This window comes from Corvus kubaryi, unplaced genomic scaffold (assembly GCF_017639235.1).
Source record: "Corvus kubaryi isolate FWS band 111438036 unplaced genomic scaffold, C.kubaryi_AGA036_p1.0 133, whole genome shotgun sequence".
Taxonomy (NCBI): domain Eukaryota; kingdom Metazoa; phylum Chordata; class Aves; order Passeriformes; family Corvidae; genus Corvus; species Corvus kubaryi.
The window spans coordinates 12,181,876-12,201,235 of NW_024580667.1; the positions used below are offsets into that span (position 1 = coordinate 12,181,876).

The 19,360-nt window shown below is 40.0% G+C and overlaps 1 protein-coding gene across 9 annotated transcripts in view; it reads left to right on the top strand.

The window, feature by feature from the left end:
- SH3KBP1 (SH3 domain containing kinase binding protein 1) overlaps positions 1–13,694 on the top strand; it is a 214,606-nt gene extending 200,912 nt beyond the window's left edge. For 8 of the 9 annotated variants that reach the window (XM_042036710.1, XM_042036720.1, XM_042036742.1 and 5 more), the window contains 5 exons: positions 4,242–4,351; positions 5,625–5,750; positions 8,874–9,145; positions 10,551–10,614; positions 12,633–13,694. In XM_042036710.1, the coding sequence (XP_041892644.1) occupies positions 4,242–4,351; positions 5,625–5,750; positions 8,874–9,145; positions 10,551–10,614; positions 12,633–12,674 (614 nt within the window). In that variant the 3' untranslated portion in view covers positions 12,675–13,694. Of the gene's footprint in view, positions 1–4,241; positions 4,352–5,624; positions 5,751–8,873; positions 9,150–10,550; positions 10,615–12,632 lie in introns of those variants that run through there. The other variant, XM_042036732.1, reaches the window with a different exon arrangement.
- Positions 13,695–19,360: the final 5,666 nt, after the last annotated feature.

Consider the following 19,360-nt stretch of genomic DNA (forward strand, 5'->3'; position numbering starts at 1 on the left):
CCACATTTTATGCCAGCATAGTAAATGCTGTAAGTAAAAGGAGTAAGAAAGGAAGTATAGCCACTTAACTTTTTATTTCTGGGATTTTTTGGGGGCTACAAACTGAAGGTCATTTCCTAGGAAGGTACAAGTCTAATGAGTTCAGAACTTTTTTTTCTAAATAATTGTTTTCCTGGATCTGGGCATTTTTTTAAAAATACCATCATCATGCTTTAAATAACCATGTTTCCAAATGAACATAGCAATGGGGAGAAATGTTCTATTCTTAAGCGGCTTGGAAGGATACCAGGGAATACTTGTTGCACAGCTAACATTTTTCATATTCATGAAATATGGTTGCTCAGTAAGCCAGACTGTGTGTACTACACTGATATATTAAAATTAATCTGATGCCTTTCTCCCCATCTCATGAATCACTTCATGGATTATCAGCTTGATCAGTGAGACAGTAATAATGATAAATGCATCTGTTTATTTGTAGAACAAATATCAACTATTTTTTAATTAGGAAGCTAATTGATGGGTGCCATCTCTATGTTCCACATGTTAATAGAATCTTCCTTACTGTTTGTTAATACCAGACAAAGAGAAAGCTGGACCAGTGCAGGGTCCAGGTCTGCTGGAGGCTGATGTTGCTGTACTGGCAGTTAACGTGGCTGTGAATACAGTAGACTGGACTTCTTCTTTAATGACATTCCATTTGGGCCGTGCCAGGAAGGCTGTACATTTTGCTTAGTATATAAATTTAAGCTCCCAGTTTCTGATAGCTGCAGAAATACAAACTAAAATTGAATCTCTGCATTTAATGACCTCAGTGAATTTAATATAGTCAGAACCATATAATCTTGCTTTCCACCAGCAAAAAATAATCAAATAACCAGCACAAGTGACTTACTGAATCCACAGCATATATGACAGTATGGCAGAAGTTTTTTGAATGGCTCTCTTCCTCATTCTACAGTTCACTAGATGGGAATTTTCTTGAATTAGTATCTCCACAGGTGATGATTGTGGAAGGTGGTGATAGCCTTAGATGCAGAGCAGATTTGGGAGGAAGAACAACATCTAAATAAGGAGAACAAATGGAGAAAAAAAGGGAATATAGGAGTGCTGGAAGTGGATTTACTATTTTATTGTTGTACCGAGCATTGTTAATTACACTTTAATGGAATTTAATTTAGAGTATCAACTAAATGGCTGGAATTTCACTAGTTTGGCAGCAGATTCTACCTGTGGAGCCTTTATAGTCTCTGTTCGACTCTCTTTAGAATTCAGTGCATGTATAGGTGGCTTTAGTTATTTTTCTAGCTATCAAAAATGCATTCCGAAGTGGAAAAACTGTAGGATTCCCAATATTTCTTGATAATAGAAGCTTTGAACATAAATGTTTATCTTTCATGGTATTTATAAAATGCATGGAGCAAATTATGTCTGCAAATGCTTATGGGTCTCAAGGATGCAAATTCATACACTTTCTGTTTATCAATACATTTTACAATTTAAACCTGAGTACTATATTGTTCTGATCAAATATAGAACTCTAGGTAATTACTAGTTTATTTAAGCCAAAGAAACACATTGGATTAATTGTCTTCAGTATTTTTTCATTGATTGTTTTCCATATGAGTGTACATACCTTTTGTAAGAGCAGAGAAAGGGACAGTGGCACTTACAGAATCAGAGAATCTTTGAAGTTGGAGAAGACCTTTAAGATTATTGAGTCCATCCATCAACCCAGCAGTGCCAAGTCCACTATTAAACCATATCTCTAAGCACTACATTTATATATATTTTAACCACCTTGAGGAGCAGTGACTCCACCACTTCCCTGGGCAGTCTGTTCCAATGCTTGACCACATTTTCAATGAAAAATTTTTTCCTACTATCCAGTCTAAACCTCCCCTAACTAAACTGCAAAGCACAACTTGAGGCTGTTTCCTCTTCTCCTGTTGCTTGTTACCTGGGATAAGAGACTGACCCCCACCTCATTCAACCTCCTTTCATACTTCTATGTAGACCTCAGAAATGGAAAATGGGGCGAGGGAAGTCATGCACTGTAGCCTTCCTCAGGTGCAAAATAATTCCAGCCAATTTCCTGACCCCCAAAGCAGAAGTCTGCTCTTCCCCTCAGTTTTAGCAGCTTGAATCAGTCCTTTGGTACTGGTACTGATCCTTCCTTCAGTGCAAGTATTTGCATGGCTTGGCACATGCTATTGAAAAATGAGCTGGATTAAAGTTTGCTCAGGAAAAAACATAGTAAGAACAGCAAAGTGGGAGAGAGTGGCTGGGGCAAATGGAAGGATTGCTTCAGCCTCCATTTCTGCTCATGTGTGTGAGTATCACACATTTAGAAAAGAGTATATTGTTGTTGGTATTACATTTTTGCTGTGCAATTTAGCAAAGTAACTCAGTAGTGAAAATCAAAATTAGACAATGTGTTAATATATTGATTACTGATTTGCCTTGTGATCTTAAGTCATTTAGCTGTCTTATGCGTCAGCTTTAAACTGGATATTAATGGAAATGAGCTTACACTTGCTTTTTTTCTCCCCAGAAAATAAATTTTTACTTCTATTTCTCCTCTCCTGAAACCCTGAAGTTCTACAGGACTCCAGATAGGTTTTGTGATCTGCTAGAATCTGCTAAAATTAGCTCATTTTAACTTTCAAAGCACTGTGGCCTCACCTGACGTGTTGGGTACAACTGAGGCTTCAGATTGCTAAATTCCCACTGACAGACTGGGTGGGTGAGCTACCTTTGCACACAGGCTGCAACAGTCAATAAAAAGAGCAATGACAAAAATACATGATAGAGGACAGTGGGGTCACTGGTTATATATAGGAAGAGTCACTCCAAAAATAGAGTAGTATTCGGAGGTGAATAACCTTAGACTATTTCAGGGCTATTGAAAGAGTTCTCTTTTTTCTTTTTTCTTTTTTTTTTAATCTCTTGGAGATGAAAAGATATTGCTGAATAAGGAATCTCCAATCCCATTTACTTTCTAGCTGACAAATCATGAGTACTTGGAATCAATTTAAATGTCTTTCAGTGCATATAGTTTATTGCACAGGCCCATTAATTAATTTGTTTTTCCATTGTGTAATTTTGTACGATGGTTGGTTGTAATATGGCAACAAAACTGGATCTTCAGTGATTCATTGTTCTGTAATGGTTCAGAAAATTAAGTGCCTACTATATAGAACTATTAACGTAAAAGCTATTTTTTCCTACATGTGTGCAATGAAAAATAGTCTCTGAATAATGAATATTATTCCTGTATTTGATTCATATCTGAAAGTAATTTTGAAGAATTTTGATTTATCTTGTCTAAAGTACCTCTTGTGTGTTTTCTGACTCCTTCCTGCTCAACATATGCTGTAGGGCATTTTGAAATGAAGGTGAGTGAAACTGATACAACCCATAAAAATAGATGAATGGTATTAAGCCTTTTGATTTATCCATGTAATCATAAGCTGTGGTATTCCTTGAGCCTCCACATTGTTCTTTCACATAAACATGTTACTGTGTGGCTGGATTCAGTAAACACTTCCCCAGAGCTTTTCACTGGCCATGGAGATGGTTGGTACAGCATTCAAGCAGACCTGCTTTCCCTGGGCTCTGTACAGCTTCAGGAGCTTATTGGAGCTTTTACTTGCCATAGCCTCTGGACTACTGGAGGGAGATAATCCCCTCACCTGCAGTTACTGGAAACTATGGTGCCTCCAGCTGCAGGTGTCCAGGAACCTGCAGATAACTTCCAGCTTGATCATTCTCATTCTACACCCCCCTGAGCAATTGCTGCAATGCAGTGCTGACAGTACAGTTCCTGAGACAACGTATGCACTGCCTTACGTCTTCAGTTATTCATGGAAAAAAAAAATTACTAACCCCTTCAGTAGCCAGATGGAAATTTTGAAACTGTTTATTCCATGCTATAGAACCCATGATGTCATTTAGCTTTCACTATGCTGAAAACAAAGCCAAAGGCTCCTCTACACGTTCCCCCTCTGCTTTATTGTGTTGAGATGGAAGGGTAATTGTTCTTGGCAAGGGTGACTGGATTACAGCTGCCTTTGACTTTCAGGTTTTTTTAGTGCCATCGTGGTGGCTAAATATGTGCAGAACACTGTGACACAGTGGGGAAAATGGGATTTCTTTTCTTTGAAATTAGAAAAATATGTGATTCTTTCCCTTTGAAGACAATTGCCAGAAAACCAAATCAATTCTATTTTATTTTTAAGACTTGGAAGGTTTTGATTCTGTAATACCAATTGCTGAGAAGCTTAATCATCCAACTACAACCAGACCAAAAGCTACTGGCAGGCGACCACCCTCCCAGTCTCTCACATCTGTAAGTTAATTTTCCTTTTCTTTAAAAACTATTTTTAAAAATATTTTTTCTGATTTTTCCCCCTCTCCTACTTGTGTTCCTTGGTGTTTTTACTACTTTTACCCAGCCATTCCTTCACACGTACAATGAGGCAGAGAGATGCAGATCAGGAAAATTACTGTCAAAAGGCTGCCAGTGTTTCAAATACTGATGTTTAAAACAATCCCTTCCTTCTAAGGTTTGTACCCCCTTATTTAGGTGATGCCAAGTGTTCCTTGCCAGCCATGAGTGATCCCAGAAAAATCCCTTATAAAAATCTTTGGAATAGACTAATTTGTGCTAAGTATTGAGGATTTTGAAAGTGTTTCCCAAAAGAAGCATTTCTATTGATTTCTTGCAGACATTTACCAGATTTTGAGGACAAATAGTCCATTCAGTCTTCAACAGTCCTCCTTGAGCTACCATGTGTTTCTTCTCATTAAGATCGCAGCTGTAAATATAAGGGTGATTTAAATTTCACTCTCTAATATGTATCTTTAGACAAGTTGGTCTCTTAAACCATACTTTGGAAACCACTGCTTAGTTTTTCAATGTCTTCTTCTTTGGGGTTTGGGGTTTGCTTGTTTCCATGCTTTTTGCGTTCTGGAATATCAGAATGAGAGCAACTACTGATGGTTACCTGGGTCCGTGTTGCTGAAGAAAAACAAAATGGAAGGAAGCAAAAAGGATTGTAGTGAAACTAATAGAACTGAAAAAAAGAGAATGCTTTCAAAATTGACTGTCATCATAAGTATAGAAATATAGAAGAGCAGTAAAGAGGTTTTACTTCCCCTGTCACGTCTATGAGGAAAGGAACAAGGGGTGGAAAGAACCTTCCCTCTTCGTGCCTTTACCAAGAGGCCGTGCACAAGGCAGCCCTGCAGTGCCAGCACCGTGCACAGACAAAGCTGGGGCCTCTGAGAAGCAGCAGGGTGAGACCTGCTCTGAGCAAAGCCACAGTGGAGCCGCCCCGGTGACAGAGCTGGTGTCCCCATGGCACAGCACTCAGCGTCCTGCGCTTTCATCTTGTGATATCATGCAACGCAAAGCTGTAAATTAATGTTGGATTCAACTCTTAAGCATATCTTATTTCTTGAATGCTTTGAAAATAAGATGCAAAAAAGGGGGAGTAGGGGGACAAAGAGTCCTGATTTTAAGTATTGTTACTATGAAAATGATAGCTAAAAAAGTTCTTGTACAATGAAAATATCTGTACTTTTCTTTCTCTTCTTCTTTTGTATGTTTGTCTGCATAGTCATCTCTTTCAAGCCCTGATTTCTTTGACTCACCAAGTCCTGAAGATGAGAAGGAGGAACATGTTTCCATTACTCACAAAACTCTTGATGTGTCAAGGAAATCAAGAACTGTTACAATATCACAAGTAAGTTAATTGGAATGTCTCTGCTTAACTTTATCACATGCATCTTCTTTTTTCAAAGCAGTACTCAAGTATTTAAAATTTAATTCAACAGTCACCTGGTAACTGCCCACTTAAAGAAGCTTAAAATTATAAAGGTTACTAAAGTTTGTTCTGTGCTTGAAAGGCAAGTCTAAAGTGAATTGCACAGTTAAAATGTCTCAAATAACCATACTGTGAAAAAAATCTTTCTTATGTAAATGCATTTCACAGAATCAGAGAGGCTGGGAAATACATTTTAGAAACAAAGACCCTGTCTTTTTGCAACTTTAAATTGAGTTTACATTAGAAGAGTCTGTGAGCAGAGAAAATACAACTCTTTGACACACTCTAATAGTATGTGAATTTAAACTTTCAAATATAATCACTTTTTATACTGGTATAACTGTATTCATTTTATAGGCTTGTTCTGTTCTTACTGTATATTGGTAGAATACTGTAGTAGAATGAAATATTAAAAAAGGAGTGTGTAGGTCAGGCTTTAAAGGCTGGAACTATTTTTTAGTACATAAGGATACCTTTAATAATACAAATACACATTCTAATAGTTGAACAGGTATTTGAAAGATGAAGTCATGCACTTCTGTGATCAAGTTGTACGGATAATGTTTTGATATGTAGCTCCCTCTTCTGGGAGCACTTGCACTACAGAATACTCTTGGGCCAACATTTGTAAGTTATATGACAAAAATCTAGATGTTGTTCCTGTAAAACGAGATGGCTGCTATTAGAAGGCAGCTGCTTGAGGCTTTAATGTTGATAGCCAGTTAAGCTCTGGAATAGGATGCTCAGATCAATGACTCTGGTTGTGCCTTGCTTGCCTGCTCCAGATTTGAACTCAGCCTGACGACGTCTCTTTTCAGTCCAAAGGAAACTTGCACCTACTGATATATGGGGTTATTATGCATGAGAGATCTGTTTATAGGTACATGTTACTCACACCCTACTCTGCTCTGTTGAGACCCCACCTGGAGTGCTGTATGCAGCTCTGGGGTCTCCAGCACAAGGACATGGACCTGTTGGAGCCAGTCCAGAGGAGGCCACCGAGATGGTCAGAGGGATGGAGCATCTCTCCTATGAGGAAAAACTGAGAGAACTGGGTTTTTTTGGCTTGGAAAAGAGAAGGTTTTAAGGTGACCTAATTGTGGCCTTCCAGTACCTGAAGGGAGCTGACAAGAAAGATGGAGAGGCACTGTTTACAAGAGCATGGAGTGATAGGAGAGGATGATGGAACAGTTTCAAACTGAAGGAGAGTAGGTTTAGATTAGATATAAGGAAAAGATCCTTTACTGTGAGTGTGGCAAGGCACTGGAACAGGTGCCACAAGAGAGAATTTTTGGATGTCCCATCACTGGAAATGTTTAAGAACAGGCTGGATGGGCCTTGGAGCAACCCTTTCTAGCGAAAAGTGGCCCTACCCATGGCAGGGAGATTGGAACTAGGTGACCTTTAAGGTCCCTTCCAACCCAGATACACAAACTAAGCGAACAAACTAATTGATACAATGTTAAAAGAATATTACTCCGGTCATTGAGTCAAGTTTTCACAGCACTGCAGTGATTCAGCTTTCTTGTGATTATAACACCATTTTTATTCATATGGTCAGACTTGGTTTTTGTGCAGAACACTTTTTGAATTCACTACTTTCGCAGAGCAGGTTCTGTGCTCAGTCATGGTTGTGTAGTAGGGAAGACTGTTTTTTCCAGAACTTGGTGGATCCTGCTCTTCCCTCCCCATCACAATTTTTCCTGATTTTCATCTCATCACTAACTTTTCTCAGTTACTTTGCTCAGCTAATGCCACCCCGCCAGTCCCCAAGTCCTCAGTTACAGTGTCTTCTTTCATTTCCATACCATTTAGTCTCAGTATTTTGCCCTATTTGCCATTCAACTTCAATATCTCTTTTCCAAAGAGAGTTGGAAGGTTGCCTAGTGCTTTTTCTTACTCTTGTCCAAATCAGATTTTCAGATATGCCTGGTAGCTGTCATACAATGCACACATAGCACTGCCAAATAACAGTGTGAAGACTCCCCTTACTTGCCACTGTGGCAACAGTACTTGTATATTGTTCTCTGTACGCAGTGAAGTAGATAGTCACATATGGTTGGTAAACTTCAGATTTTCTAATTGTCTAATAAATATTAAATGTTATATTACATTATATTACATTATATACATATATTACATTATGTAGCACATACTAGTAGAGGCTTGCCTAATAAGTAGAGCACTGGATTGCAGTTAAGAAGCATGAGATCCTTTTTAGCTAACCACAGGATTCCAGGGTTTTAGGTTAATGCTGTGTTTTTCTGTCAATTTCCTAGAGGAGTAAACAGCTATTGGTAGTTACGGGGATTCATGGAAGCTTCAGTTAACAGAGGACAGTACACTACATTTATTTATTATTAATATATTATCATTTTGAAGCCATGGGATTTTTTTTTCTATATATATCATACCAACAAGCAAAGTTAATGAATATTTTGCTATTTTCATAATGCTAGGGGGAACATGTAATACATTTTTTAATTTTTGAAAAAACTTTGATGATTCCTTCAATGGTTGTTGGGCAACTATGAATTTAATTTACTAAAAAATATGACTTGGATTCTCGGCCATGTAGTTTTGTGCTCTGCGGGAGACATAGATATGGCCTCACAAACTCCTGAGAGAAACACTGAGCATCTGTCCCTGGCTTAATTCACTGCTAGGTCTGAGATCTTGGAAATGCTGTTGCTCACTTGTTGTAGCAACCATGAAAAGTCTTACTGAAGCTGTGTTACAGTGGGGATACCTGGTCAACCTTGTGTCTCCCCCCCCAGGGCCCCTCTCCCAGGACCACATGGTAGGGGGGAGGAACCCCAACAAAGCTGTCTGAACTTCTCCATCCCAACTAGACCCCCTCTGATGTATACATACCAAGATCATGACTAATCATTATATTTATCATGCTTTTGCCAAGACTGTCCATGTTTGACTGTTGGACTTCCAGCATTACTGAAGAGCAGCTAAATACTTACCATTGGTTAGAGGTTTGATTTTCATAAAGCTTTCTGCAGACACTAAATGTTATTCTTTTTGTTGCAGGTGTCTGATAACAAAACTTCCTTGCCTCCAAAACCAGGAGGTCTGGCTAGTGGCAGTAATGTACAACCATCACTATCCCCTTCACCGTCACCTGGATTTCATTCAATTGCAATGGGAACAACAGGCCACAGGTCAAATTCCCCATCCCTGTTTGGTACTGAAGGAAAGCCAAAGACTGAGCACTTGAGCCAAGGTCAGACTGCCCTGGAAGAGCTGAGAACACAAATTAGGGAGCTAAGAACCATCATTGAAACCATGAAAGACCAGCAAAAGTAAGTACTGCAAATCACAACTGTAGGTGGGATGGATCCATTTGTGCATAGTGGTGGCAGTTTCTTATTGAGTTTGCCTTCATGGATGTTACTCTGCACAGCTGGGCTATGTGTTTGTGAGTGATTTTCATGTGACAGAACATATTCAGGGGTGAGAACCTCAACAAAAAAGACCTGCACTATCCACCAGCTTTTTCTTTTCCTGTGTTGTGACATAAGTAGATGTTTGAGGCGTGTTAAAAAAGTTAAGTTGCAAGCTATAAACAGTGAATGTCTTTTATTTGCCAATAAATATCTGGGAACTCATATGCATTGATCATAATAAAAGGGGTGCATTTGTTATAGTTGTAGTACAAATTGCTACAAGTTCCTAAAATTATTAAATCCATTGTTATTTGACTGTTAGCACATTTTCCCAGGAAGCTCACATTACAAAAGTAGTAATTGAATTGTGACTAGGATATCTGAAGGCCTTTGTGTTTATGGCCCTGAATCTTATTATTTTAGTTTTGGGCACCTTTTTTTTCTTTAAGTTGCTCATTTCTTAGGAGAAACTGGGGCTGGCATGTGACTTTTGATGTTCCTGAGAATATTTAATGCTTTGGAAGCTAAACCTTCACTTACATTGTCAGTTGTGTGTAGCCCAGGCAGGAAAAAGAAAAGGGCAAGCAGCGTGCAGAGACTATGGCGGAACAGAGGTGTGCGGAGTTTGGGAGAAGATGCGGGAGGGCATGGTTCAAGCTGGATGTAGCCAGCAAGCCCCACGGCCTCGCCTCTTAGGCTGACCCTGCTCCTCTGGTCTCCCCGGCCCTTCTTGCAAGGGCAGCTTCCACCTACTGGTATCTGTCCTAAGGTGAGATCACTCAGTGGGAACATGAGAACGTGTCTGCTCCTTATAGCTGTGTTCCCCTTCTCGACAAAGAAGAATGATAGAAAATCCATATTTGGGATCGTTAAGTCTTATAAATGAAGTGGAAGGTTACATTGTATTGCTGGCATAAACAGCTTTTAAGTGGCTTAAGTATGCGATAGGACGGGCAGGATTCGTGTTACCAGTCCCTATAACCCACCAACAGTCAATACATCTACGTTCTGTATGGAAAAAGGCAACTGGGTGCTGATACAGTGTTGATACAGCTAGGCCAGAGCAAAGCCTGTGGATGCAGGGCTATTAGGAGGCATTATTCATTAGCCATGTGGGATGGGGCGGGGTGCTGTCCATAGTGAGTTTTATTTCTCTCTACTATAGCCTATAGTACACAAGAGTATGCTGACTTCAGTTAGACGTTCTGAGGAAAAAAAACAAACTAATGAAGTGGGAAAAATATGTCTCCGAGAGAAAATCTTTTGTATTTTACTAGTGTAGTCATTTCCATGCCAAGCTTCTTTTGCATTCTTTTGACAGAAAAGAGATTAAACAGTTGCTCTCTGAGTTGGATGAAGAGAAGAAGATCCGTCTACGATTGCAGGTACTTAAATTATTTATAATGTTAGAGATGTGTTGGCAGGTTTAATTTAGCCTGACATGGGACATAAAACTCTGCTAAGATACTTAGATTCCAGTGAATTAAAAACTACCAATATTTCTGAAAGGGATATACCTGTTCCCTTCATGGCATTGCAAGTTTGTGTCATATATACTGCAATACTGGCTTCTTACTGAAAAGCCTGATAATTATCTAAAAATTTATCAGCACAAGTAGGTAGATAAATTTTAAAAAATTAAACACAATACAAGATTCAAACTATGATTTTTTTTGTCTCAGTTTTAATTGTTTGATTTTGTCACAAATGAAATCATGCCTTAAGTTACTTACTTTCTGCCAAAGCTTTATATTTTGTAGTAGGCTTGTCTCAGTGTTAATACGCTTGGAATATTATTTCATATAGCAAAATTTTAATGTCTGCTTTACAGGCTGTACTCAAGGTTGTCTTTACTAAAGCATCCTGAGCAATATAAAAGAAGGGGCTCTGATTAGGAACCCAGTTACTGCTACCATAGTTTGTACAGCACCTTAGCTCTAGATGTTGTTGTGCTGGCTTAGTCATTTGCCAGGTATCCTGCTGCCCTGCTTGTGGGGTTCATGGAACTTGGCCTTTGCTGGAATCATTAACGATGCTGCTTTGATGTGGAATGATGTTGAAACTGCTTTTTGGGGTTTTGGAGAGTGATTTAAAAAATGCTCTTACTAACATGCTTTAACCTGGTCAGGGAGATGGACTAAAGGGTCATTATAGGCCCATTCCAACCAAAACTATTCTATTCTCATCTATACTATGCTATACTCTTCTATTCCATGTACTTGATAAGTGGTTTGGTATTGATTATATTTTTATATTTTGATGCTATAGAGCAACTGTACTTTGAACTAGATATAGAAAATTGAAATGTAATTTCACTGGAACTCTTCCCTCTCTGTAAAGTATTTGGGAACATGGCAAAGGGTGGCAGAACTGGGGATCCTCAACATCTATGCTCCAAGGCTGCCTAAAGGACTTTGTATCCAATCACATAGGAACATATCTTCTAATTATACACGACTCTTGTTCAGCTAAAACTGAAATTTATTCAGATAAAACACAGTGAACATTTTTAATAGCCGTTATTGATTTAGTCTAACGGGCGAGACTATTCAGAGTTATCCAGAGATAACTTTACATCTTTTTGCAGAGACCTGCACTGAAGGGTTGAAAATTATGATCTTACAGCTGAATGCTTTTACTCCAGTTCAAATGTTGTTTATACTGGTAAATGTTCAGATGCTAGCCAAGACGGCATTATTAGCTTTACATGAAGATGAGAGTTAGCAAACAAAAGTTGCGTTAGTTTCAGAGTGTTCTGATAGTCATGAGGTTGAAACAGGTGTGTTTGAATAAATCCAGGACCCCTGCCTTAGGGTTTTCTGTGTCTGTCAGAGGGATCAAATGGACAGCTAGGGCTGTTGGTGGTTATAGCCACATCCTCTTACCACATGGCTGTACATCCATCAGAGCCTTTAAGGTGCCTGGGCATAGGTTTGATAGTTGTAGAAGGTAACCATCATTCCTACAGAAAGAACCCTCCCTGTAGGAGAGAGATGATGGGTTTTGTTCCTCAGGTACCAGTGCTCACTGCCAGCAGTGCAGTTTATGATGCTGGCTGTAAGTGCAGCTGTCAGTGCATGGACACAGTGCTCATTGTGCAGCAATGCCAGGCAGTGAGCTGTGTTGTTTGTAAAAGTTGTAATTTAAAGAGATTGAAAGGTCTTGCAGTACATTCAATGACTATACTTGTCATGGTCTGAGGGAGGAAGCTGTGAATGGTCATCTTACACAGTTGAGAAGCACACCTCAATTTGTGAAGTCTGTGGAAATAAGAGTAGTATAAAGCCTGTAGTTGACACCTCTGGACAAGATGGAACATGTGCTTTTCAAGTGACACCAACTGTGCCTCAGTTTGCTAAAGCATCTAATTTAATCAAATACTTTTTCTTCTGTTTGTTTTTAGATGGAAGTTAATGACATAAAGAAAGCTCTTCAATCAAAGTGAATACTTGATAGGTGGAATGTTGCATTATTCTTCATGACTGAGACTCAAATTTATGCCCCAGCCAAAATAACTTTGTGCCAAATGATTTAAGAATTGCCTCAACATCCCTTTATTTGAAGGATTAGCACAACAGTTTTTGATAGCACAACAAAAATACCAACGAGAACAAAATTTCTACCCAAAGCCGTGCTGTGCGGCACTAGTTGTGACTGAAATTGATCTTCTTGTGCTAAAGGCTCTCTACTTCAAGATCCTAGGTGAAATGAAAACTCAGGCAGTTTAATCCATAGTGGTACTATTTTGATGATATTTTTCCATAAATAAAGTGTATTTCAGATTATCTGTTTACAAGCTTTATGATTTTGACTTTTGGTTTTTAATTGTCTTTTGTCACAGATTTTAAAATGTTTGTACTGCATATAGCCAGGAATGAATGTTAATGTTGGGGCTGGAGGGATTATTTTTGCTTCAAGATTGAACAGCCTACTTTTCGTTATGATTTTAAGTTCTGTTAAATATGCAATTTTATGTCCCTGAATCCCCTACAACTCAAACTTACATTGTGTACAGTAACGTATTTACAAGAAGGAAACAAACCAACAGAAGTCTGGTCTTTGCAATGATTTGTGCCTTTCTTTGCCACACACTGACTGGAGCCAGTTGAGGCCAGGTCTCCCATGTAGCTACCACGACAACTCCTGTCCCCGGTGTCCGGCGGAGGTCACCTTGCCAGTGCTCAGCTGCTCGGTCAGGAGAGCGTTTGTGCCAGGTGGCAGGACAAAAGGGCACAGCTGAGAGCAGCTTTGTCTTGAGCAGCTGTGGCTTTTTAGCTTTCCTGGTTTGGATAGGCCTCTCCCTCAACCTGAATGTTCATCTCCGCTTGATTTTCATTAGATGATTTAAACACCCACCTCTGTCCCCAATTTTGCACAGAGTGAACAGAATATGCATTATTAAAGCAAAAATAAATAAAAGTAATCTATAAAACATGAATAAAAAGTTGTATTATTTCATGCACAAGGCTCTCTGTTGTGTGACAGTTTCATTTGCTGTTGACGTGGTATTGTCTGCTATGATATTGTACACTTACAGACCGCTGCACTTCTTAGTCCTATTTTTGCAGCAGGACTTTCTTCTCAACATTCTGTTGAACCTGATGCTTACTTCAGTTTCTCTGTTTGCTTTCATTCTTTCAAAATTTCACATTTTCTTGGTTGTGGTTTCATGTGTTCTTAACTAACCACAGAGTATCTCATATCTTGTCAGCAATCTCTGTTAAGTTTATAAAGTGTTTAAATAACAAATATTTTTGCATAGCGTGGAGTGAGTGGGTAAGTGGTGCTGGTGATGCTTCCGAGTTACAAAACCCCACACACAAAGGATCTACTTGTCATCCCACCAAATGCTAGAGCGGGCTCCAGCAGCACACCCTGTATCAACGTGAACCACCCTGCCTGCCAGGAGCTGGGTGAGATGTAGTATGTATGCAGTTGGCTGGTCACATTCACATATGGTTGGCAGAATTCCCAAAATCTTTTTGATATGCATAGATACATAAAATACACACTCCACCATACCCGAATCTGGCTTTATGGGTTTCAACTGCCAGTATAGAACCTGGATGTTGGGATGATTTTCTCTTTCAGAGCATCTGCTTCTATTGTAACAGTGGTGTCTGAGATTTAAAGATTGGGTAGTGAAACTCGAGAATTTTTTTTTGAAGTCACAATACATTGCTCAATGTACTCAAACAGAAACACTAATAAAATATTTTATCACTGAAATGTTCTTATGTAAAATTTCTAAATATCTACATTAAAATATTTTTGTACAAAGAAGGAGAGTCCTGCATAGCTTTCCAGCAATAAGGATTTCTACATCCATGATTTTTGTAAAGTTAGTAGCAGAGTTAGGAAAACAAAAGGAAATTAATGGATAAGGAATAAGAACTTTGTTTGGGTTGGTAGTTATACATTTGCCATATTGATCCAGAAATTAACAGCTCTGGATACCTAATGCCCTGGAAAGTGATAAACTATTGTATCTGTGGTAGATAAAGTATTGATTCCTGAGCTGTGCTTCAGAAGTATAACAGACATCTCAGACGTGTTCCATCTTTTGAAAATAAAAGTCTGAATTTGGAACTAGATTCCAAAAGAAAAAAAAAATTACATTACTTTTTTTTCCCCTGTTGAGATGATAACTTGTCATTTTATAAATCTAACTTAGAAGTCTAACAAATCATGCTTTGTAAAAGACGGTTAAATAAGTTTTTTGTGAAAATGCTTTGCTTTGCAAGTTGGTTATTCTGGGAAAGGACACTGTAGAAATACAAGCTCTTCTTGCTGCATTTCATTATAATAATAGTAAGTATCTCACATAACACATAGATTATCCATTGTTAAAGAATATCAAATATGCACTAAATGTGTGGATATAAACTGCTGGTTTTAAAAGTGCTTGGTTTTATATTTAAAGAAAATCAGAAAACACTGGTGAGGTACAAAGTGATTTTGTTGTGAAAATTATTAAATATTGTTGTTTGAAGAGTTGTGTAAAATGACTTTTCATTAACATGCACATATCAGTCCTGTAGCAGACTTCTGTTTATTTGCAGAAGTCAGGTGTGAAATATCAGGCTCATACATCTGGATGATAATATCCAAATTCTTGATTTGGTAAATTTTTGGTTATTAAGAAAACAGTTTTATGTTCTCCTTTTGTTCTTCTTTCAATTCTAAAAGGAGCAAATATTTCTTAATGTAAGATCATAGCACTTAGCACTTTAAAAAAGTTCTACATGGAAGTAAGATGGTAAATACTTGAAAGTGTATTTTAAGTTATGTTACTTAAATTTCATCTTCTGTGGTTTTCTTACTAATTCATTTGTGAATGAGCAAAAGGTTCAGATGAATTTTTTGTTATGCTAACAGGTCAAAGGAGTGAACACAACTCTATAGAGTAATTTTTATGGGCTACTGCGTGTATGAAATGCCCATGAGCACCACGCTCTGTGACAGCCAGGACTGAAATTTGCACATACGAAACAAGGCGAGACAGTGCAGTAAAACACCCCCAGAAGTCCGTGCTCTGCTGAAGTTACAGAATCCTTTCACTCTTCTTCCAGGAGCTGCCTGGGGTGTGAGCAGGCCCTGCTCTCCCCTGTTCCCTTCCCACCAGGCTGTCCAGCTGCAGGGGCAGCTGCTTCCCTGCACATCCCCGTGTGCGGAGCCTGCGGCACAGACGTGGGTTTGCTGCTGCAGGGCTGGCGTGGCTGAGGGTGTCTGGTGTTCCTGGGCTTTCCTTGGCCATGCCACCGCCATCACAACTGTGCTGACAGCTCTCACTTTTAGCCTCGGACTGGGACATTTATGCTCCAGGGGCCTGCCTTGGGAGCAGGGGGGCTGTGGTTGGAGGTCCTGCAGTTCATGGGTCCTGCAAATACCAAGCACTGAAAGCCAAGGAGAGAGTGTGAAGAGTATGGCTGGGTGGGGGTGATGGGCAGTGTTCCTGCCTGCAGGAACGATCAGCAGTCTCTGCAGGGCCAGGAAGAGGTGTGAGGCTCCAATGTCTGCTTCTCCTCTGAATCAGGACCCTGGGGCTGGAAACTGGACCGAGGCGCGTTGATGAGGAAAGTGTGAAGGCTGGTGAGAGAGATGATACCTTTCATACAGGAGAGCTGTGGCTCAAAGGCAGGCAGGAATTTTGTTTAAAGTAGAAACAGCTACTTTACAACTTGGCACGGAGGAGGCTTTTCAACCACGTGGGGGTGGCAGTGCTTCTGGGCAGCAGCAATTCCCATAGGCTTTGGCAAGGACAGGGTCCTATAAGCATTGGCTTCTGTTCATGATAATCCTTAAGTTAAAAAGAGCCAGAAGAGGTGGAGCTGAATTCCCCACACAAAATATTGGGTAATTTTTTCCATGGTTATTAATACCCTTCAGCCAGAAATTAGATTTTGCTTGGCGCCTTTTGCCTCAGCTGACTCTTGAGCTGGCCTAGGAATTAGCAGCTGGTTGTGTGTGACCCGGCCCACTCACTCCCAGCTTCCTGTAGCTGCTTCCCTCCTCCTGAGCTGTGGCATCTCCACTCTAGCCATTCCCTGCCTTTAGAAAACAACCAACTTCTTTAGGTCACCAGTCCTGAAGGTGAGAGAGAGTGCTAGCACTTCCCAGCCTGGAATAGAGCAACTGAGGAAGCAAAAGACACCATTTAAATGCCATCAGGAAGCTGCAGTGCTGTGTGGGCTGCCAGGGGATGAGCAGCCTCGGTGCCACCAGCCTGGTGCCAGCTGGGACATGGCCCTGAGCCATCCTCCCTTCTGCTTTCAGGGAACAAAGGTTATTGCACCCACTCCACACATTGCTGTTTAGTGCTGTCTCTTTTAATGAAGATGATTTCCAATCCCATTCAGACACAAACTTTAGAGGTAGTGAGTGTAAACCACAGGCAGCCTCAGGAGGAGATGCTTGACAGACTTTCTTTGTGCTGCCACAGTCAGGCTTTTCTTGAGCCAGTGATGCAGCTGAGTTGCCCCTTGAAGTGCTCACAGTTCCACTATTGAACAGTGTGAGGGGCTGGAGTGCAAACAGCTGAACTAACAAAATTGCTTAATGCTCCTGTGAAATTTTATTTAAAGTATTGGAAATTAAATCATATTTTTAAATGTGTTAGCACTGTAGGATGAAAAATTTAAGATGCAAATTAATTTTACTGAATTGTTACCCTACAAACTGGAGTGATTAGTATATTTTAGCGAGATAATTAACTATAATTCTAGACAAATCTCTAGATTCATGAGAATAATTGTCCTTGTATAACTGACAATAATTGACACATTGTAAAGGTTACAAGAGAGAGGCAGAGCCTACCAATCTCAGCCCCCTCGGATGAGTAGGTTTCGAACTCTGTTATCTTCCTTTTTTCATGTAGGAAAAGTAACTGTCAAATATAGATGATGATAATCACAGGAAAATAAAATTGGCATTTATCTGTATGATCTTAAAACTTGTAATAGGCTGTTTCTCTTGAAGGAGAAAACTTGAAAATTAGAACACCAGAGCAAATTAGGTAAGACGAAGCAGACATCAAAACCAATTCTGAGTATCAGGACATTAAAGAAACATCTGTTCTCAAAACTGTCTCTGGTAAAACCCCTTCCCTTCACTGAGCCCAGACCTGGCATTTTCATTTGGTGTGGGAGATCATATTCCTCAGTACAAGCCCTTCCCTGTGTCCTCATCCCAGCCACTGAACATCAAACATCCTTTTGCAAAGGGGCCCATCAGGCTGCTCTTCACCTCCTCGGGTAACAGCAATGAAGAGTTTGGGATTTTGTGAAAGCACTTCTTGGGCTTCTCTTAGAGCTAGTGAAAATTAAGCTGGGCATCTGTCCGTGCTACAGGATGACCCATTACCTGGGTTTATCCCCTTCTGGGGTTCGTTTTCGTTGCCAAGGGCACAACAAGGAGAAAGCTCAATCACACAATGTGTGCACCATGCTCTTTCTCCTAGCACAGAGCACCAAAAGGAGAACAATAGCTAATGCAGGATAAGTAGAAAAGAAGGTGCACCTGCATGGAAATTGCTACTGCTAGATAATTTGGCTGCTCTGGATTCAAAGAGCCAAATCCACTGAGCTCAGCCAAATTTACTGTAGGAAGCACAGATGCACCTATTTAGCAAATAAAGGTACTAAATAGGGGGAGACATGATGTAAATTTTGAGAACCCAGCAAAAGCAGTGCTGGCTGAACTCACTAATGGATAGCATGATTCTTGTGGGGGGCGCAGGTTGTCTGTGCTGTGATTATGCAGTTGTGCCTGGTGTGTCACTGATCTCAGGGGAATGGAAAACTGATGCTCTGACCTGAAGAACCTGCTCACCTCAGAAATATGGCTCTCTAACCTGTGCTTGGGGAGCTCTTAGCACAAGAAAGATGTCACATTACTGCAATTAACTACAGGCTTCAATATTGGTCTTCATCTAATTGAGATATATTAAAGTCAATAGGGCTGGTTCAGTCTAAATGCTGATTCAGAGCTCCCAGCTGTCACCAGTGTGCTCTCTCCAGCTGGGTGCAAGTCTGGGGTAAGCCTGAATTCTCCTGTCCCCATTTTCACTCACCTTCTGTATGCCCTGACTCAGACCTCATGCTTCTTCAGCCTTTCCCTGCATAATTAAAAAAAGCAGCAATCTCAGACTCTAAATTTCATCTTGTCCCAAATCTGACACCTTTCTGCTCTAGAAATGTATGTCCCAGTACCCCTGTGACACAGAGAAGAGGGACTGCCCACCTAAGGATGCAGCCCAAAACCTCTGCCTAAATGAAGGTGCTGATGGTGCTCAGGTAAACTGGTTGCCTTCTGCAGGCTCTGGCTGGTGTCCTTTTATAGTCTGTGCCTCTGTTAAACAGAAAGCAAATGGGATGCTCCTCAAATTGGTTTCACCCTGCAGCAGTGTGTGTATGCCACATGAAAATCTGCAACCCGTTGGTCTTTTCATTTGGGGATGTAAGAAAGAGTACCTGATGTTTGTCCTGTGTGCCTGTGTGTGCCAAAGTACTGACCTTACAGTCTACTTCTTTGTTGCTGTCTGAATAGCTGAGAAGCCTCCAGAGCAATACTGAAATAATTCAGTTTTCCAATTGGATATAAACTTCTAGAGGAAACAAAGCTGTCAGGTAA